Source organism: Lingula anatina, chromosome 3, assembly GCF_051362555.1.
Source record: "Lingula anatina isolate TDL-2025a chromosome 3, LinAna3.0, whole genome shotgun sequence".
NCBI lineage: Eukaryota > Metazoa > Brachiopoda > Lingulata > Lingulida > Lingulidae > Lingula > Lingula anatina.
The window spans coordinates 24,785,120-24,807,461 of NC_141769.1; the positions used below are offsets into that span (position 1 = coordinate 24,785,120).

The 22,342-nt window shown below is 40.0% G+C and overlaps 1 protein-coding gene across 3 annotated transcripts; it reads right to left on the minus strand.

Moving 5' to 3' along the window:
- Positions 1-148: 148 nt before the first annotated feature.
- Positions 149-21,887, minus strand: LOC106179467 (uncharacterized). 3 transcript variants are annotated; one of them, XM_087008626.1, is made up of 5 exons: positions 21,643-21,887; positions 21,239-21,432; positions 15,531-15,946; positions 13,222-14,764; positions 149-8,919 (listed from the first exon to the last, which is right to left on the minus strand). In XM_087008626.1, the coding sequence occupies exons 4-5, from the start codon at positions 14,363-14,365 to the stop codon at positions 2,156-2,158; spliced, it is 7,908 nt and encodes a 2,635-aa protein (XP_086864752.1). In that variant the 5' UTR covers positions 14,366-14,764; positions 15,531-15,946; positions 21,239-21,432; positions 21,643-21,887; the 3' UTR covers positions 149-2,155. The 3 variants fall into 3 exon arrangements, with proteins under 3 accessions (XP_086864752.1, XP_086864753.1, XP_013418555.3); XM_087008627.1 differs by lacking the exons at positions 21,239-21,432; positions 21,643-21,887 and adding an exon at positions 16,483-16,597; XM_013563101.3 differs by lacking the exons at positions 15,531-15,946; positions 21,239-21,432; positions 21,643-21,887 and adding an exon at positions 15,353-15,502.
- Between the last annotated feature and the right edge of the window lie 455 nt (positions 21,888-22,342).

The following is a 22,342-nucleotide window of genomic DNA, read 5'->3' on the forward strand; positions in this document are numbered from 1 at the left end:
CACCGATTAAAATAAAGTCGTGTTATTGCACACAAAAATATTCCTTGTGTATATTTTCATTTTCAATAAGTTTTCTTTTATCTCTTTTTTATTTTGCGTCACTGCTCTCTTTCTCACTCGCCAACACAAACTGGTAAGAAGCAAAATGCACTTTATATCAAAACATTTTATTTGTGCTGCATTCGTGATACCCTTCACAATAACTTAATTTATCATATAATATACTGTTATAAATACTTAAAATAAAGCACCGTGAAACGTGAGACGTGATGTACGGATTGACATCTAATAAGAACCGAATACAATGAAACAAGAGTCACCAATATGTATATATATACAAGCTTGATTTTTACATATATATTTACCAATTTCATTTTCCACTCAATTACTGTTGAAAATTGGATATAATATTCAACATTTGCAAAAAATACTCAATTTGGGAAAGTATCAAATGGCACAAGCACAGGAGAATTTAGCGATCAACTCGTGCCCTAAAAGCTCACTGCCAATTTTTTTATAATCATAGTAGGATTTAATCCTGACCAAGCCATTAGATGGCACTATGTAACAAAAAAATGTAAGTAGGCTCATAATGTATCACGACTTTAAAGGTAAGCCTTGACTGGGTTTCACTTTTGATTTCTTGATTTCTACAACTGATAAACTTTGGCATGTCTTAAATGATCTTTGCACATGAAAATGAATGACTTGTGACTTACTTAAAACCACAAACACGTGAATATTCTAATTTCAACCTTATACCTACTTAATTAAACACCAGTCTACACAAGGATTTGCATCAAAAATGATAAATGTAATAACATTGTCCTTTTTTGACAAAAATAGTAAGAAACATCAGCTACATATTTCAGATCACTTCATCTTACATTCTTTGGCAGACGAAAACAATATTTTGGCTTTTCGAAGAACTATTGTTATAGATAACAAAATGTGACGTTCTTATTATGTGGAATGTACAATTTTACACGAAATGTTCTGACTGAATAAATTAAAAGCTTAGCATATAATTAAAAAGTACAAGAACCATTTACCGGCAAGCTTTTCCTGGAATCCGTTAACTTATAATGGAATATTCAAACAAAAAAAAAATGTATTTAAAATATGCGCTCATTATTCACTAATCAATATCACAACCCTCTGTGCATATATTTGTTGGCTTTATATACTTGAATATTGACACACTGTTCTTGCAAATAGACTGAGACAAACTACCCAATTTTGTTTTACTCTGCTTTGGCATATTAATATATATCCACAATTGTTTGCACCACCATCTGTACATTAAAAAGTGCGTCCAGGTTTTAATAAAAAAAATGAAATTTAAGCGAACACCATTACCTTATTACTTAGAGCACTTATCAACATATATTTGAGTTTCTAAATCCCTGGATAGAAAACAAAGGCCACCTGGTGATCTAAAACTTTCATAATGTAAGTATAGCTGCTTTTATACTGTTTTTTTTTTTTTCTTAACGTGGTTTTAAACTTAAAGTATGTTGTTAATTACTTATATCCAACAATTAACACACTCTTCTCTAGTTGCCAATATAATAATAATAACAATAATAATAATAATAATTCCGAACCAAAGACACAAAACTGACGCATAATGATATATATACACTGTATGTACGTTATCTGGTACGTTAAAAAGAAGCATGGTAATTTTTTGTAAAGTACTTTAGTAAAATGATTGTCTTAATCCTATACGTAACCTCACAGCCGATGTGATTCAATTCGCCTACATATAAACTCTGGTCGTTAAATCTTGTTTGCCTTAAAGATCAACCAAATACAGACCCATCCAGTTAATCTGATTAACGTGTAAATATAGCGCACGTAACAATACAAATATCGTCTATTCTCAATGTTGATTCATGTCCTTGGTGCTGAAGGCTCCAAGTGTTCTTGTTATCTGGGTAGACCTTTTTTGAAACACATTTTAACATAATTCTTTTAACATAATTCTTTGCAAAAGTATAACAAAGAACAAAAGTGTTGTTTCAAGAGCATCCGTAGACTTTCCCCATTTTTGAATAACCATGTATATATTTGTAACACGGGTATCAATTTGGGATAGTTTCTTACTTGCAGGCCATAAACTATCAGAGATGTCCTGCTTGAATCTGAATCATTAGCGACTGGGGATACTTGATCCATTAACTTCAGCGCTTGCTGCAACAGTAGCAGCGTTCACATTATTGTCTCTGGCATCCATGGAGAGATCTAAATCTTTCATCAGCCTTTTAGCCTCCAACCAGTCCATTTCCGGGTCGGATTTCGGCATTATGATGCACATAAATCGTTTTCCAGTATTGCCGTCGTATGGGAGTATCAAAATGGGCGCAAACTCCTCGTTATTAGCCACATAATCACACACTTGATTGTACACGGTTGGGTACATATGACGTAAGCTCACACCCCTCTGACGTAACTTCCGTTGTATATTGATAAAGCACACTTCCCGCGCTTTTTGTGGCCCGAGCTCTTCGAGTTCGTGAGCGCCCGGGACTGCGGTAAGAATAAGAGTTTCTTGTTCTTCTTTGGCACCTGGTTTAGTTTTAATATGTGCAGCGCTGAGTCGCAGTTTGGCGCATTTGTGTATGAGTGGTCCTGCCAGGCGTGGAGTTGGCTTTACTGGGATTTCCTTCGCTGCTAGAATGCAAACGTGCACCACGAATTTGAACTCTGGGTTGTATTTCTTCGCGAACGCGTGAAGTTCTGACAGCTTCTCGTTGTCTAACTGATTCTCGAGTTCTTTGACTGACACGTATTTTAACTCAGGAGGGAAGTCCATTCCTTTCTCCAACATCTCACTTGCAGCATCGGGGGTATCAAAATAGATATGGACATACCCTCGACCTCGAGACAAGTACCCAGTGCGTGCAACTCGCGATACATGGTACAATAAGTCTTGATCCTTGTTGATCTTTTTGATTACATTTTTGCACACACTGCTCACTCGACTGTAGAGGCATCTTTTCTTGTGGCTGTCCCAATGCATTTTCCGGCACTGTCGACTACAGTAATACGTATAACAATGGTGACAGGTCTTATAGCTTTTTCTAGCCTCTTTGAGCACTTGAACCTTGCAACATTGAGGATATCGACACTTCACAAGAACTTTCTCGTCGTCCACGACTTCAGTGGATGTTTTCTCTGGAGGGATCTCCTCCTCTAAGTAATGTATACTCTGCGTACTATCTGCGCTCATATTCAAGGAGAACATGCTAAGGTCGACTGAAGTTCCACTGGCGTCCAGGGAAAGCATGCTGCTCATTGGGGATTCCTGCAATGCAGATGTCATGAAGTTTTGCACTCCGGTTTTCTCCGGCCCGCCCTCGAGGCTATCAGCTTGAGCCCTTGTTGGCGATTGGGTGTCATTTGGAAGAGATAATAAACCATTAAGGACCTCCTCCATAGATGCATTCTCAAGAGAATCTTCAAACACGTCTTCTGCCAAACCGCCGTCCCATTCCTCGTCCGAATCGTCCAAATTTGTTTCTGTGAATGTCACCTCTAGTTCATTGTGTCTCAGAGGTTTAGGAGTGCTACTTTCTCTTGGTGACTCGTTTTCCTGGGCTTCCGCGAATTGTAGAATAGGAAACGGGGTGTGATTGCCGGACGATCTTCCAAAAGCAGACATGGCGGACGAAGGCCTAGATGACGCCATTGTCGCTGGAGTGGACCTCCCAGCATGAGAGGACAAGTTTCTAGAATGTCTTCCTGTCGGTTCCGGTGCGTCCCACTCCATAGTTCGTCTTTCTACGGGCGGTGTGTAGTAATAAAGATCTGCAATGCTCGATTCTTTTGACAAAGACCCAGCTGTATCGAACGGTCGTGCTGGAGATTGCGGTGGAGTAAAGAAACGCTGTACAGCTTCAAACGCCAGCTGCATGTTTACTTCCGGTTTTGGTGGCAGCGGCTTTCCTTCTGTTGGAGAATTACCCTGCGTCTGCGCTGTAATGGCATCAATTTGAGCACAGATCTCATTAATAACAGGGTCATACGTTGGTTCTTGTTGCCCGTCTTCCTCCTGCTGCCCATTAGTTCCAGGCCCATTACTAGTTGGGCTTTGCTTGGTTTTAGGTACTACCGACGTGCTGCCAGTGGGGCTTCCACTTCCCCAGCGGTTTTCTATGCGTTTTAATTCATTTGGGCTTTGGCGAAATTTTGCACTAGGAAGTTCAAATTTTGTTGAGCTTAACTGTGACGTAGGTGTTGTGGGTGAAGATTTGTTACTACTGACCGACAATGGCGGCGTCACCCTACAAGGCGTTATCACGGGACGCGAGCCAAGTTGCTGTCGAGACATCGCAGGTGGCGATACCGCTGGTCTCGGGGACGGTGAGAAAATATCACCAGCGCTGTTGGCATTCTTTAAGTAAACTCCCTCTTTAGGTTTGTGGCTGACAGGAGACGCTTTATACCAATCTGGCACAGTAAGTTTTTGGAGAGATTTGCTTACGCGAAGACCATACGTGGATTGGCTGTGTTGGTCACTAGATAAATCTCCGTCGCTCAATGGAACGTCGTTTGATCCTTTTTCCAACTTATTTGAACGCCTACTGCTCGTTAATTCCATCATGCTCTTTGCTTTACTAATTGGACTTAAAACTTCATCTAGATTAGTTTCCTGGTACAGTAATGTTCTGGTTTCTTTCCCAGTATCCAGATCTGTCTCCAGTAAGCACGGTGTAGAGGCTCTTTCTATGAAGAATTTGCTGGGGTGTGTATGGGGGCCTGCGTGGCACATATAGATGTTATCCATGGACTTGGTTTTGCTGGCACGCTGCAATGATTTCGCCTTAGCTTCAGCAATTGCTTGATCAATATCATTACGTGATACAGTCAAACTTTTTGGTCGTGCTTTACGCAGTTTCTCTTTTAAATCCAGAGATGGGCTAGTTTTGTTTGCACCAGAATTAATCCCGGGTAGATCCATATCTTCTACTTTCGGCACAGGTACATGCGCCTTGTCTTTATGATGAGATTCACGTTCAAAACGAGACTTGGCAGATTCAGACGCAGCGCCGCTGAGCTCTTGGTTCTGCGGAGAACCACGAAGGAATAATTGTCGACTGACTTTGCTTTTCATTTTGGATGGAGGAACGAGCGCGTCAGGCCTTGAGTCATTCGTATCGTGATAATACGGTTGAGCTGGAGAAACAGGGGCTGACACAGGCTCCTGTAGAACAGATTTGTACGTTTTGGGAGGCGGCTGAGGTCTCTTTTGTTGATTCACGGAGTCCAAACTGCTAACACTACCGGTGTTTCTGCTGTACGTCTTTTCTGGTCTACTTGGAGCAGTATTATAATTCTTTGGGGGTGGTGGACGCGGTGGCGCATTTTCTGCATGCGAAGGCACTTCTGGTACACCGCCTGTTATGAAATCATTAGTAGTGTTCAAGATTGTATGTTTACGTTGAGAATCCTTTGGACTCGCGGACCTCATTTTCACAGGTGAATGATGTCGTTTTGAATCCAAATTTCCCTTGACGTGGTCACACTCGTCGTCGTCGTCATCATTCCTCGAAGGTCGATAATGCATTTCTTTATACCATGACGGAATATTCGCTTTAAGTGCCCTGGTGGGAGACGCCGACGGTGACGCCTCTGGGCTCAGTAACCTGTCCGGAGTTTTAAGCCTCCTGTTGAAGGAATCATCTCTTAAAATATGACGTTCCATTGGACCCAGACGCTTGGTAGGGCTCACTGAGCGCGGAAGATATGTTCTTACTGTTTGTACTGAGGCATCATTAGATGCATGCGACTGTTCGTATTCATCCCTGGTATTTTGCATTGCATTTTGATATGGAGATCTCCTATCCTTGAAGCTCGCATTGGTATTATCTGCCTTAGTTACCGGTAAACTATTCGCACTGCTACTACCGCCAGCTCCAAATGGAGATGCACTCGCTGACCTCACCGATACTTTCATGACGTCACTTCCTATCATAGCACCACTGACGTCATTGGCATCTTGCAAAATGTTTTGATCGCTGGCGGCGTTTAACGTACAGGACGTAGACATAACCACGGTCACGTCCGACGGAACCATGGCGTGACCCCTGGTTGTAGCTACGCCTGACGTAGCGTTGGCGCTGGCGATAGAAGCAGCGTGAGCAGTTGCCCGGGCAACGGCAAAGAAGGGATTGAGTCCTGACGCTTCGGCACTGGCGACAGCTGACACAACTGGGCGTCGTAGAGGAGACCCAGGTCGACCTAGAGAGTCTGATTCTATCTCTTGTCGCGCGACAGCAGTGGAAGTCGCTATAGCGGTCACTGGCTGCAGTGGAATATCATTATATCTCATATTTCTATCGACTGCCTCATTATCCTGGCCTGTTTTCTCGTTTCCGTTCATTAAACCGTGTGTTAAATCACCTCCTCTGGCGTCATTGCGTCCATTAACTGGATTAGTACATATTTCCTCGCCAGGGGAATTTCCAGGTAAACGAAAATTATGCGTTGTCACGGGAATCGTGTCTCTCTCTGGTATACTGCTTCGACTGACGCAATCAGCATTATAAGTTCCGTTATTGAATTTATTGTCCGTGTCTGGTCCCTTGAGTAATCCACTCGTTTCATTTGCTATATGATCCGACGTCTTGTTGCTATCACCACCCTTTGGTATTTGATTTGCAGTACGTGTATTCAGCGTTATGTGTTCATACGCGGAATTGTCCCTGCTCTGAAATACATGCAAGTCTCGAGATCCCTGATATTTGCTGTCGTGTTTGCTAACCTGTTGTATAGTTTGCCTAGTGTCATTAAACAGGGGTTTATCACTATGCCGATCTCTGGGATCAAGTCCTTCACGATCAACCCCCTGTTTATTATAATCATTGCCGGTGGAATCCCATGAATTGATTTTTAAGTCATGGTCAATAACCGGCGTGTTTTCCCTGATACCGGGTCTACGGTCCAATTTCGACGCCACCAGGTCAAACGTATGTGTATTTTGATATAGGACCCCTCTTGACTTTATTTTGGGTTTCACGCCGGGTGAAAGTCCCCTGTTGTCAGCCATTTTTGCGCTTTTATCCGCCGTATTTGCTTTAATGGTTAACTTTGAATGACCTTGTTTATTTACTTCTTTGACTCGAGTGTTGTGATCGTGGGTTGTCCTTGGCGTCGCTGGTTCTGAATGTCCACTATGGGTCCAGTGATGTGTGTGACCATCATCTGAAGGTCTACCACAAGTCATAATCGCTCCATCACTGCCATATTCATATGACTGCTTATTACATTTTGTTTCCCTTGTCACATTGAAATTATCTGATAACACTGAACTAAGTTCCGTGAACGTTAGCGCACTTGTATCAATTCCATATAAATCATTTACACAGTCCGATTCGGGTGCATCGATATATTTCAGTGATGTTTTATCACTCAAGGGACGTGAGATAGGTTGCGAAACACGTTCAATAACCTGCGATACTTGCAGCTGCTTAATGTCCTGGTAGCTTTTGTCAACCGAACACTTGCGACTGTCATCGTCATTTAACTTACTCGGTGACTCTGAACGGAGTTGACAGTTTGTATTTGCCCCTCCTCTCTCTGCGATTGTTACTACAGTCCCCAGCAGACCTCCTCGAGGAGTTGTTCTCTCTTGCTCGAGGACCACGTTAGAATCCGAGGAGCTAAGACCATACTGCAGGGGTCTGTAACTTCCATACTGTACAACGTTTGTTGCTTTGCTACGATCACTCTCGCCTGAGCATTCAACGCTTAACTCGACACTATTGAACTTTTCTTTTTTCTGAATAGCGCCACCTGTGTTTCGATCGATAATCAATTCTTGTTCAGCGGACGCTTTATTTTCAGACCCGGGATCATTATTTTCGTTTTCAATTAAACGGTTTTGATTACCCCACTTCCTTTCAAAGGTAATACTGCAGCCCGAACTTAGACGGAAGCTGATTTCCGAACTTTGCCGAATTTCTGTCCCCGAGTCACAAACTGAGCCTCCTGCCTGTATAGGTCTCGTCTGCTTCTGCTTCCCAGTCACGTTTGCATTGATTTTGTTCGTATGTACAGATCTCACCTCAGGATACGAGCAAACACAAGAGCCGTCGTCTGCGTTGGTCTGATTATGAGTTTTTTCAAATTGACTGACACGTAAAACCTCTGTGGAAACAAATTGTTTTGGGGAGTAATCGTTTCGAATTTTCTCTGCGCTCCCTGCCTTTGGCTCGTCAAATGTCATAGCTGTAAGTCCTCTAACCGAATTTACGAGTGCTTTACAATGCGTCGTGTTAAATTTATCACTGTGATTTGTCAAGGGCTTTTCAGTGCTCAGGTATGCTATGTTATCAGTATTTACGTTGTCAGGTCCGCTATCGTCTGCTCGCCTCAATTTGTCATCATTTTCAGCGCACCTCTTGTGCTGCCGAGTGCATGGGGTTGATAGGTAGAGGGTGTTAGCGCTATTAAAGTTATCGACGCTGAACAAGCCGGGTTGTGATTTGAGGGCATTCTCTACTGATGCTGGTACTGAGGTTTTGCTACTAGCACTGTAAGGCAAATCCGCGTTTATGTCCTCTATCTGATCGTCTGCTGGTGAGGCTAGAGAGCCGTTGTGCCTATCAGTTTCATTTACGTAATCTTTTTTACGACTTCCCTCTGATATTATTTTATTGTCTTCCACAGCGGAGCGGGGACGTTGTAAACGTTCATTACGTGTAGTAAAATTATCGTCACTATCCGGATAAATATTGACTTGACCGGTAACCGTCTCAGCATTACCTGACAGCGCGTTCGTGACCAAGCATTTTAATGATGGCCCCGCTGCGCCCTCCTCTGTCGTTTCTGTCGGGGAAATATTGGCATTTCTTTGCAGACTTGGGTAATATCCCACGCCACGTAACTCTAAATTGGCTAAATCGCCTCCATCTGAAAGAACAAAATTGTTTGGTAGCTTATTCATCATTTAATTTAATCAAGTTTTTTGTCTGCCTGTGGTCGTTAAATGTTGAGTAAATGTCTAAGCACATAATCATATTAGTTTAATCAAATTTAATCAGAACAACCTTACACGTGGTACTTAAATTGCTATTTGACACATCACGGAGAGTCATTTCACTTTACATATACAGAAATGTACTTGTATGTTTAATTTTTTCAGCCTTAATCAATATGTTTATATTTACGAAATTTAATCATAATATAACATGATCTTTGCATATATCATGCTGAGGGTTATATGTCAATGATGACAGATTAAAGGAATATTAATCCGACTTTTTATCTTGAAGTGTCTGCCTGACACACAGTCGTTTTATGAGTTTACTTGGGTAATTTCGTAAGTGTGTATCGGCTCTTAAAGCTAAGCACTGCAACTCAGTCCGCATACAATGTGATTCAATACAGGAGAGAAGCTACATAAAAGAAATCTCATTAAATGAAAAAAACGTGACACCGAAGGAGACGTACACAGACTACTCATAATATATCATGAACTCCACTGCCTCACTCTTTAACAAGGTTTCTAAGCGGAGGCTTTATTTCACTCACTAATTAATTTCATTTTTAATAGAAATTAGTGAAAATAATGATTGGGCGTGTAAACTGTAACTCGGCTAAATGATATAATTATGGCACTCGGCCAACGGGACACGTCACTTCCAATAATGGTTGAACATAACTATCGACAGTATCGTAATTTTAAAGAAACGCTGCCCTTAAGACAATGGTATTCCATAAATCTTAAAGTGTCGTGAACTCAAGTAAGTTACGGTTCACACGTGTCCCTGCTTTGTTCTAGGCGTACACTAAACAATCAAATATTAAATGAGAAAATCGAAGGAGCCTAATTTGCTAAATAGTCAGCCTAACCTTGCTGTTGTACAAAAAATGGATTAATGACCCATACTTCTACGACACTGGATTTATCACAAGTTTTTAGTCTGAGTTACCTTCCCGACCATCACAGATCCCAGGTAAATTTGACAATAGGACCCTTCTTTTATTTCCCGATGTCCACATCCCTCCATTCCCGTTGGAAATCCGTCACCTTCCCCTGATCAAAATTTTCCCAAATTTTTTTACACAAATAAATTAGTTGTACCCCCGCCCTGTCCCCGATTGTGTTATAGAACTTATTTGAGGGATTTCCCTAACTTTTCCTAGTTTTTACTTTCATTTGTATTATGTTTTGAGCGACTCTTTTGAGATTCTGGATTATTAATAAGAGAGTATAAACCACCGAGTTGACGCGATTTTCTTTCGTGCAGCTAACGCTTTTTTTCTCTTGTTATTTCACTGTAAGCGCCACTACGAAGAAAGTGCAAACTTTGAATAACCGCCAGTCAAGTATTTGCTAGTGTTACGTCTTTTGATTATATTTTCCATTGCTACAAAGCCGCGTTGTTTGTTTTGTAAGCCGTACGTGTACTTAAGGCTCTTTAAGGCGACGAAATGCAACCGCCTCTATTCTGGATTCAGATTAAGGAAACAAGGGTTCATTCGTTGTTATCAAGTGATTGAAGTAGGTTTTTAAACCAAGTATTACTGACACAGTTTACGAATACCTTTGTTGTTATATGCACCACTTGCGGCTGTTCGAGTCAAATCTCTGATAGAAGTCAAAAGAAAATCTGGCTTAGTTTTTATTTTACCAAAATGTGCTTCATTTTCTTGTCAAAACGTGCTTAAAAAAAATAAAAGCTCGTGCATTTGCATATCTGTTAAGATGCATAAAATTCTACTAAAGGGAACACGGTTCCTCCGATTAATGTGCACATCTTTCAATGACCACTGAGAAGATGACTTTTAGATTTAACTTGTTTTTGCCGTCATGAAATGGAATTTTATTAAATAATTAAATCAAAACATAAATCTTATTTTAAGAGCGACAAAACGTATACTGTATAACTCTCCGATATTATCCATAGCTGGCTGTGCATGTATGCCACGATGAAAATGATTGAGCCAAGTTGTCATAGAGGATTGTGGTAGTTGTGCCAAGTAAAAATGCAATAAAACAAACGGGCAAAGCAATCGCAATCCACGTAAAAATAAAAACAATGCATCTTCGGACTTCCGATTAGACTACTTACATAATTTCACGGGTAAATTACAAGCAGGCAGTCCATAAAAATTTAAGGCATTATATGTCTCTTGAAAAGTGGCAAGACCATCCTGAGATAGTCCGTTGTAAATATGGTAGAGATACTTAAGGATGTAAATGGTGGGGTGTAATGAGATGATGAATAAATTGAATGAGGCACAAGCAGACTTATACAGTGGTGGATAAAAGAAGGGACCCCTTCCCTTTTCTAAGACAAATCTGCGGAATCAACTTTTGTGCCTTGCTATTAGAAGAGACAAGGCTGACTCGAAGATCAAAATACTTTAGCAAATGGTCACAGATTTGGCCATATTGAAAAAAATCTTTGTGGCGAGGCACGTTGGGTACAGTTTTGCCCAGCTCCTATTCTTAAACATGAACCCATGGTCTACTGCTACCATTTCGTTTTTTTCTTATATAGGTCTATACGAGTAAACAGGTCTTCTAACGTTCTTATACAAATCTGAACGATTTGATAATCCCTGTGCTCATCACTTTTTACTCAATACATTCATCATTTGGTCAGTAATTGGAATCATCAATAAGACAGTACGCAGCAATTTGTCTTCTTTCCACATCTGCCTCTGACTCATCACATTTTTCAATATGCTATTAGGACAGATCATCAGAATTGATGGTTATCATAACAGTGCTTCAATTCGATTTACTGTACAGAAATCCACCTGAGCTAGATATTTATGGCGGAAATCTAAGAGAAGATATTTTTGTTGTTGTTGTCTTCGTATGTTGTAACTTAAAAGGCATGCCTTTATTATCTCTCTCTCTCTCTCTCTCTCTCTCTCTCTCTCTGTATTTTAAGTACCACTCTGTGTTTCTGGTCATAGCCCATCTTCAAGTACATGTATATCTCCAAGAAACAGAAGCTATAAGGTCTCCGTTCTACGTGCCAGCGACACAATAATAATATTATACATGTTCATGATAAACCAACGTACACGGAAGCAAGCATATTAATTCTGCTGTACCATGAACTGAATAACATTTAATCAAAATGACTAAGCTTGCCCGCATGTTTTGGTCTTGTTTCCCATATTCGATCACGAAATGACATACAGTTACAGCAGCTGTATGTGCTGTATTTACTGGAATATTATCGTCTGCTGAATCGTGGTTAGAACCCGAGAAACAGTCTCTCTCTCCTTTTCTCTCTCTCTCTCTCTCTCTCTCTCTCTCACACACACACACACACACATTTTGACAAACACACTCATTGTGACACACACAAAAAGAGAAAAGCAAAGGCGTAAATCCGGATAAACATACTACTTAAAACAAAGAGAGAGAGACAGACAGAATTATAGACAGATAGATGGATAGATAGATACATCAACAACGTCCTCTGCAAAAGTGCGCTCTTATATCTGTAAAAGTGGTGTATATGGGTTTTCTCATCGCACAGTTTATGTCAATAACATAATAAATAAATCATGCCAATGACATGATTTGTCACTGAACAACAGCAGCAGCGCTAGGACTTGACCTTAGCAATGTGCATTAACATTTTAAGAAACAATGAGAAACCTTTTTAGATGTCACATTTTGCACCTGAAGAAGAATCGATACATCAAATCTCTTTGCTGAAAAATAACATGAATTTGCTGTGCAAACATGTAATGGCACTTAAGCCTGAGTAATGACAGCGAGCCCCTAAGCACTGTATTCTGCTTTTAAAATATCATGGCAATGTGGGTATGTTTTATTTGGGATAGGGTATGGCTTGGGTGGGAAAGCATTTAAGTATATAGCAGCAGAACGCCCATATTCTGATATAAAAGCTAATTTAGCTACATTTTATCAGTAAATGGACTCTCTTATTCTATTCTCAAATCCATTATGGTATTCACGCAGTAGTAACTGTTTATAGTCTGCCCTATAGATTTCAATGTGGGTTTTGACTTCATGAAAACTAAGTGCGCAATTTCCCTTTGCCAACGAAATATCCTTTTGATATGTATTGAAAATGGATGTGTATCATAGTTAACCCTTATTATATATTTCGTGACAGCATGTTAAAGAATTACAATCACGAATATTAGAATAAATACAAATACAATTTTCAAAACTAATAATTTTAATCCAAAATGTACAATTAATTGGAGACCTACCTGTCCCCTGAATATTCGTATCACAACAGTCGTATTCCCCCTCTGAATCGTCTTCAGAATCCGAGCCCTTTGGCACGAGACGTACGCTCCCCGTAACGCTGTCCACGTCAATATCTACGTCAGAGACGTCACTATCCCAGTCAACGTTCATATCCTCCCAGGGAAGCTCTGTGATCGTTTGTAACCCGGGTTGATAACCCCAGATGCTCTCTTTGCGACAATAGGTATTGCTGGCCATAGTTATGGCGTCGTCGCTGTCCACGGCGTCTTCACTTGACGCTTGTCCTGCCCGTCGTCTCTTTACGCTGCTCTCTGGGGAGAGGTCAAGAAGGGATTGGTAGTCCTCTTCTTCTAATATTTGCCTGTATTCGATATTCACTGTAGAGTCTTTGGTTACTATAGTAACCGACTGAAGTTCGTCCTCTAGATTGTACTCTTCTGTTTGGGGAGTATATGGGTAATTAGCCAGAGTATCCTTCGGGACATCCCTTATTGAACAGGAGGAACTATTCTGCAATATGCGCTTATCGGTATTATTTGAGGCTGATCGAACGAAGATTTCGCTGAAGCAACCAGTCTCAACGTCGTTCTCAGGGACCTCTTTGGTCGAGTCCCACGGTTGAACGCACTTTCTATTTTGCTTCAAATCCTGGTTTAGACCTAATTCTAATACGACTGGTTGGTCGGCTGTGTGCAAATTGTTGTCACATGAACGCCCCTTGCATTCCCGTGAAATATTTATGTTACTGCGGCAAAGCGATGACATGTTGGTTGCACGTCTCTTACCGGTGTTTTCAGAACACTGACTAGGTTGGGTTGGAGAAACGACATATTTAGGGGTTATATACGTTTGTCGCACCCCTTCTGCTGCTGCACTGAATCTCATCTCATCCGGCTGGGCCATCATGTCGGACTCCAAGGAATATGCCGACGTAGGACCACCATTGTTGTTATCATAGCGAGTCGCATAGTCACCGAGGCCGTCGTCGACGTTTTCCTCCTCGTCTATGTCCTTGACAGACCTTCTGAGCACCCGTCCTGCTTTGTACTCGAGAATAAATCGCCATGACAGAACAAACGTTATAACCGTCGCTATGGCCGCAGACAGAAACCGTTCGAACAGTCCATCGGAGAGGCCCGCCATTGCTGTATCTGTATGCTGTGCAAGCTTAGACGTTATCGATTTAATTACGACTCCGCTGATCGTCTAGAATAAACACGACTCCTGGTAATTTTACTTGATTTACATTGGCTCTATGAAACGCCGAGTATGCGAGTGTGACTGTCTCCATAGCCACAAGGACACACACGTTGACACAATACAGTTTATCCGATTACGGTGTTGATGAATATGGCTGACCTGCTTTCCAAGGTAAAAATGCAGGCTAATTAGTATCAGCAATACTGAGATTATGTTAAGCGCAAGTTTGAAATAAACGTATATTGAATTTTTGTTTTTATCTTAAGAAAACGGGTTGTCATGGGCGTTGGCAAGTAGTCCGTGAACATCCGTATTTCTAGTGTCTATGTTTGGTGAGGTGTCCTGGAATAGATGTAAACTAAATTAGACATTTAGCCTGAACATCTTTCAACAAATATCGTGGCCTTTTCAGAGAAATAATTTCCAAGTACAAGCTTGAAAATATAGACAATTGACTCTTTTCTAAGAAAGTTTCACATTTTAACTTTCCTTCTGCACTAAGAATCCGAAGAGCAACATTATGAACTACAAATCTATGCAATATAAAAAGAAAGGCAAGTCATATCCTTTTCTTTGAAAACCAAAATCAATATATCATCATGTACTGCATGTATTTTAGATAAGATGACTGTCTTATACAACACTTTATAAAGGAACAGTCACCGCACAGTGTGCATACAGAGTGCGGGTGAATTACATATGTGTTATTGATACTGACGGGGTGTTCTATTTTTAATTTAATGAAAAAGATTGACAAGTAAGCGCATATCTTAATTAGTGACAGTATCGCAATCTCTTAATTACATCTTAATTAGTGACAACATGTTCGTTAGTGTCTCGATCACCACGCATCTGCTGCACTGTAAATTGATTTTTGTCGCATTTTTGAAATTTAACATTCAAATTCAATACATTTTATATTCTACCCACCAATTTGTACCCTTGTTTCTCCGCCACATGCAACGTAAAATATCTCTCGGCTTGGCCATTATGAGACAAGTTTTGATCCAGCTTCGTCGACAACATAAAAACGCACATATTGGTCTTGAAAATTAAGATAAAGATCTGTATTGTGCTCTGATAAACAATTTTTATGTGAGTCCCTTACCTACTGATGTCCTCTGTTTCCCTCTGTTTACTGTTGTTTTCCAAGAAGTTAACTGTGTCATGCACAACGCTCATTAAATAATCACGAATCCTTCTTCTGAACGTTCCTTCAGCGCAATGGTTGTTGCTGGAAATGATCTACGTGTACAGGGAATCAACAACAAAATGGCAAAGCGCAACCTTATCCATATCGTGTTCTCACGTGGCCTTCTGTCGTGCAGAATCAAATACAACACAGCCACAACGAACAGGGATTTTGCAGTGTCACAAGAGAACTGTCAATAGTTCCAGATTAGTGGTAGCAGCAAATACGGGGGCTGACATTTTCTATCTCCTAGTATTCCCCAAGCCTCTTCTGACTATGCTTTGTCGTCACCGTTTATAGACCGACCATGTAAAGTTTGTCCTGGTCATTTTCTGAAAAACAGTTTAAAAAAATGTTATGGAAAAATTCTCCTCATATGCAATTGCACAATTTGCACTATAAAACGCATCCATTTTTTGTTATATTTCACATCTTACATGTACCTCAGCAATGACAGATCCAGAGGGGGGCATAGCGGGCCCGTACCCCTTCATGCCTTTTTTTATCCAAAAACTAGTGTAACTAATGGAACTAGACAAAACCAGGTTCGCTTTTTCATCCCTGTGTCGTAGATGTAATAGAGAAATTACCCTTATCTACGTACTGCACAGTCGTGGATCCTCCAGTGCACACTTTACTTGTGAACTAATTCCTCATTTTAGTAAAACAGGCAATATCCGCACTGGAATCTTTCGCGACTTGGACTGGCGTGTATTTTAGTAAAACGGGCAATATCTGCACTTGAATCCTAAGCAATATGGACTGGCGTGTATTTTCTAAGCCCAGTGTTTTTTGCGTATAGGCGAACTCTTTTAATGTATTGGAATAACTGATTAAAACAGCGTTTCTGTGGAAAACGAACACCAACCTTGTGACCATTAGTATTGCTTCAATCGAAGCTTGTAATTGATGGAATCTCAAAATACACCGAAGCACTGTAGGCCTATTTAAATCTCACGTGATTAAGATTTCACTGAAAAATAGATTTTTTTTTATAATTACAACTTATACTGGGCAGTCACTGTTAATATAATCAAATATCTTCGGTTTTAGCGGTGTTTGATTGAATCTAGGCAGCGAAAAAAATCCGGATAATATTTCAATAGTCCTTGGAGATACCATGATCTCTTCTGATTTATATTAGTGTCGGCTGAAACTCCGAGGAGAATCTTGGCGATGGAAAGGGGGCGATGGCCGAGGAGGAATCCAGGTCAACTTTACTATGCAACTGGGAGACTTTTGTCTACATTTCTAGCTGGACAGATGTACAGAAATGTGCACAGAATAAGCAGGAGAAAATTTGAATATAAAGTGAAAAAATATGTGGCTTAAGTAGTAGAGGGTACATGTAGGTCAATTCGATGTACTTTTTAAACAGGGGAAGGTTCAGTTTTTGCTCTACTGTGGTTAACATATTGGTATATAGGCCTACATTTTAAAATTTTGTTTTAATGGTGCAAAACCAAAATGGTACACGTTACTTGTTTTTAATGTTGATCTTCTATGTGCTTTTTAAATTCAGTTTTCCATGACTGTGAATTAACATAACTGATATCTCAAATGGCACGAGAGTTCGAATGTGGCATACTTCTCTTTTTTACTCTTGGGGTAAATGGCATGTATCTGCATGTGTACCAGTAAAGGTACATTATTGACTGTGTTATTCACTATAGTAACATATTAAAAAAAAAAGAGTTAAGCCGACAAACCATCTAATATAATAACAGATGAAATAAAAATCAATCCCCTTCAAGACTTACTGCGACTACCGGGCATATATAGTGCACATGTATATTGAGCAATTTTTGGCACAGGAAAAGAGATCCATAATCGTTTCTAAAGCATATTTTGCAAATTGGGTTATCCGGTATATAATGCAACCATGTACCTCAAAGAAAAGTCCCTGTGTGATTATCAATGCTCAACTAATAGATTAAGTGCAGTGCATGCTTCCAGCAATTGGTTGTTTATAAATCATTGTTTAACCGACAAACATAACCAGGAGTACGTTTCCCCTATTCTAAAAAAAAAAAAAAAAAAAAAAAAAAAGCTCCGTCTTGCCACTTTTTCGATGACTGTCGAAGGTTTCACATAAAACGTTATATAATCGTCATACTGCATGCGAACCACATATATCTACATGTGGATATATTATATGATCAATGCTATTTTACACCATTCGCACCTTTTTGCACGATTAAGTGCCAAACTGCCCGTCCTTATTGGAAGGAAATTGTTAATTTGAACCTAGAATTCCGAAACGGAAAACAGTTAAATGGCCATTCAGAACTTAATGTGCCCTATAGTGCTGAGATGTCCAAAGATTCTCAGTGACAAGCTGAAAGAACTTGACGTCTTTTTCTTATTAATTTGAAACTCAATGTGAAATGTGCGCGTCATAACGAAATGTTGTTTCCCTTCCAATAACATAAACTACCGCCAATATCTTCGCTGGTATGTATCTGACATACGCTTTATGTCCCCATCGATTTTTCCCTCCGCACCAAAGCACCTACAAGTGGTAAAATATTATTCAATATTACTTGCTCAACACCCCAATGACTGCCATTTCCTGTAATCTCTAGGAAAATTCAATAAGCAGAGACTAGTCAATAATTATTTCCTTTATAGGCAGGTTGTATCTATGTTCTGTTGTCTAATAACAATGGGATCGATGGTGTAACTGATTACAAAATTACCATCAAAAGTATGCTGCTTTTACTTATTATAAATTGATTTGAGACTTCAGTCACTTCAGAGCACGAATATCTATGCGTTTTTTTCCCTCAGTTTTGTGTGCATTTGTGAATAATTTTTTTACCCTCCCCCCAACTTCCACAGACCACAAACTATCCTTTTTTAAAACTGATTTCATTCATTTTTTAAAACTGATTTCATTCACAGTATACATTCAAACTGAATTTCACATTGAGTTGGGAGAAACGTTTCTCGCGCACAACCAAGCTTAAAGCAATAATAACTCTTCCTTTGAGATTCAAAAATCCGCATGAAATACATTGTAAAAAACGCATGGAAATATATTCTATTGTATTTTACCACTAAAACGGCCGTTATTGTAGGAAAACTAAAATCTGTGCTTGTCAATAGGGCTTACGATGCCTTTTTTCCGGTCGACAAGTGCATTCGTTGCTAATGACGTAATGGTGTCACGCGGATTCTCGCGTTCATTCGAGACCAAAATAACATTAGTGCAGACGCAGACGTAAGTTGCGAGTTTTTGTACAGTGCGTCGGATAACGAAAAGCCCAGAATGGCACACATTGCGGATATAAATGCATTTTTAACAAAAAGACGAATATATCTCATGAATCTTATATAGTGTTGTTGTTGTCTGCTTTTCCCGCGGTTTTAAGTAGGTCACCAGTGACTTTGCAATGTCAGAGAGAGCTCCGTCAGTTAAAATCTCTTAAGAGATTTTAACAAAAAACCGTACGTTTAGGAAAAAAACCCTGGATTAACTTTGAATGCAGGAATGGGGTCGTTGGCCATTGGTAAGTACGGGAAAATTGCCGTTTTTTCCAGGAAAATCCAATTTTTGGCCAAAACGAAGAGTTATTATGACTTTAAATGTTATACACGGTTATTTTCACTCTTACGATACTGATTTCTTTCATTTTTTTTGCACACAAAATGACAATTATCTTTACATATCCCTATGAAGGAACTTTCTTCTCCCAACAAACCAGTGCCTTGGCACGTGTTTAGCCCCGTGCTTGCCTCCCAGGAGAACCGGATCGATCAGATGTTCTCTGTGAAATGATCTGCATTCTACCATATTAGAAGGGCACACGGCCATGTACGTACGTATGTTAATGCTGTTATATACAGTCGTTGACTATGTACTCAGTGCCATCGACCTACAAGGGCATATGCATGTAGTTAGAGTGCGCTTATCGTTTCCGTGTGCCCAATTTGTGTGTGTATGTGTGTGTGTGTGTGTGTGAGAGAGAGAGAGAGAGAGAAAAGGAGAGAAAGAGAGAGAGACTTATGTCGTTTCTAGAGTTGAATACTTTTGAATTACCATAATAATTAACTGAGATCTTCAAAACCATGGCAATGTTACGAAAATTAATCACGATAGAATCTCAAATTCATCGATCAAGCATAAAGTCTGGACCTAAAAGAACCTCCAGTGCGAATTGCTCGTTGGCAAAAAGTCGGAAGAAAAAGCTGCGCCACAGGTGAAATATATATCCGTCGACGTCTCCGAACAATATCATACTGCAACAAACAATCCAAATCTATACTACAGAACCTCAAGTTAATGATCCAATTTTATACCTTGTATAACGTAGCTGATTGTGTGGTTTTGCGGCCAAAATCCTATGCTTTAGATAAGATTAGGAACGTCACGGCGTTGGGATGTTTTGAAAACAAGTCCATTTGTGGTTTAATTTTGGTATAACTTAATTACGTCTTGATGTTACGTAAATTTTAAAACTAACAACAGTCACCAGGGCTATATTTTTCAATGATTTATATATTACAACAACGTACATCCCTACAGCTACTCCTCTTCTCTATGATATTCAAAATTGCTGGATTCATGTGAGTTTTAAGGTTAGATCTCGACAGATTCACAGTCAAAACCCTTCACCAACCGTCCAAGTCGGATAATATAAGACCAAAAACTTTGCAACCCTAGTCGAAGGCGGTTCTCTCAGAGAAAACGACATGTAGATAAACAGACCCTACTGGCCTGCAGACATGTCAATTTTTCAGTGATTATGAAGAGTTATCTGGTCACGAGTTTTAGTCGTGAATTCGTCTTCCTTAGAAATGATCCGAGTGCATTTCACAATGATTGAAGTACTTAAAGCAATAATAACTCTTCCTTTGAGATTCAAAAATCCGCATGAAATACATTGTAAAAAACGCATGGAAATATATTCTATTGTATTTTACCACTAAAACGGCCGTTATTGTAGGAAAACTAAAATCTGTGCTTGTCAATAGGGCTTACGATGCCTTTTTTCCGGTCGACAAGTGCATTCGTTTTTGTACAGTGCGTCGGATAACGAAAAGCCCAGAATGGCACACATTGCGGATATAAATGCATTTTTAACAAAAAGACGAATATATCTCATGAATCTTATATAGTGTTGTTGTTGTCTGCTTTTCCCGCGGTTTTAAGTAGGTCACCAGTGACTTTGCAATGTCAGAGAGAGCTCCGTCAGTTAAAATCTCTTAAGAGATTTTAACAAAAAACCGTACGTTTAGGAAAAAAAACCTGGATTAACTTTGAATGCAGGAATGGGGTCGTTGGCCATTGGTAAGTACGGGAAAATTGCCGTTTTTTCCAGGAAAATCCAATTTTTGGCCAAAACGAAGAGTTATTATGACTTTAAGATGAAAATCCATTTATTAAGCCCAAAGACAACAGAATACGTTCTCGTCTGGCCGCCATTAGCGTTATGCTATATAATGATTTGCAAAGTGTGTCGCTTTTTCAACAAACCGATCTTTAGGCCAAGCGCACGTTCTTTTTTTTTTTTTCACTGAAGACTTTTTCGTGTAGCAGTTTAGCAGACTAAATGGGCCCTAATAGGCAAAAGCACGTTTGAGACGTCAACTCTCTAGACTTGACTTTAACTTTTACCTACCTCTAAGTTTAGCGCTGGGCAATGTCTACAGTTCAGTCTTCGCCCACAATGCCGTTCTAAGTGACCCGTTACGTCTGAGCTCATAGATGTAGATAACCTAGGCGAAGACAGTGGTAACAGGAGCGTGGGCACACTTGGACTGGCATTAAGTGCGCTCTTGACATGTGTCACTCGCTATCAAATGCAATTTATTCCTGAATTTTGAGAAAAATTAAAAGTTTTGCATTTATCTTTATCGCACCAGGTTTCAGTCTATGTATAATCTCTAAAATGTTCTGTATATTCTTTATCTGGATTTTTTATTTGTTCCTTCATAGAAAGATTTCGCAAAACAGCATACACAACGGTACCAAATTTACATAAAATGATATTTAAAAATTTATAAATAAATAAAAATCACTCACCAATTTCTTTTCCTCGACAGGTCCAAACAATTCATTAACGTGGCCAGTCTCGTGGAAGTTTTCCCTCCAAGCATCGGTGCGCTTTCTGTGTCTTATCTAAACACTGTGATGTCTAAGTACTAGTTGACTCTTATCATGTCAGGAGGACAACTCATTAGATAAGACACATCCTCTTGATCATGTGTATAATACATGATGTATTTTCATAACTTGAGCAGGCTGTACTGTTCTTACTAGTTTTAATAAACGTGGTGTTAGATCTTATTCAGGCCCGTAGCCGGGGGGGGGGGGGGGGGGGGTTTCGAAAGAACCCCCCTTTTTGCTGGAAAAAGGTCCACTCTGGGTAAAATTTGGCCTGTTATTTCAGGCGGCAGGCACGTATATTAATATTCTAGCCCCCTCCCGTGTTTTATTTTCCATACAACTGATTCCATCACCCTGTGTTTCAGTGGTTATTGAACTATCGTCTCTATTATTATCATGTCTCTGTCGCTTCAAGTATATCCTGTGACCCATAAAACTCAGGGTGAATTCCCATCTACCCGCTTACTGTACGGAGAACCAAAATCTAGTGTGCGGAAATCGTTCCCTGTGATAGCATCTCTGCCCCACCTCCTTTAGCTCCCTCGTGAAAATCTCCTCCCCCTCCTCGTTTATACCCCTTTTCTTCTCTAAATATCGAAAATAAAAATACCCCCGC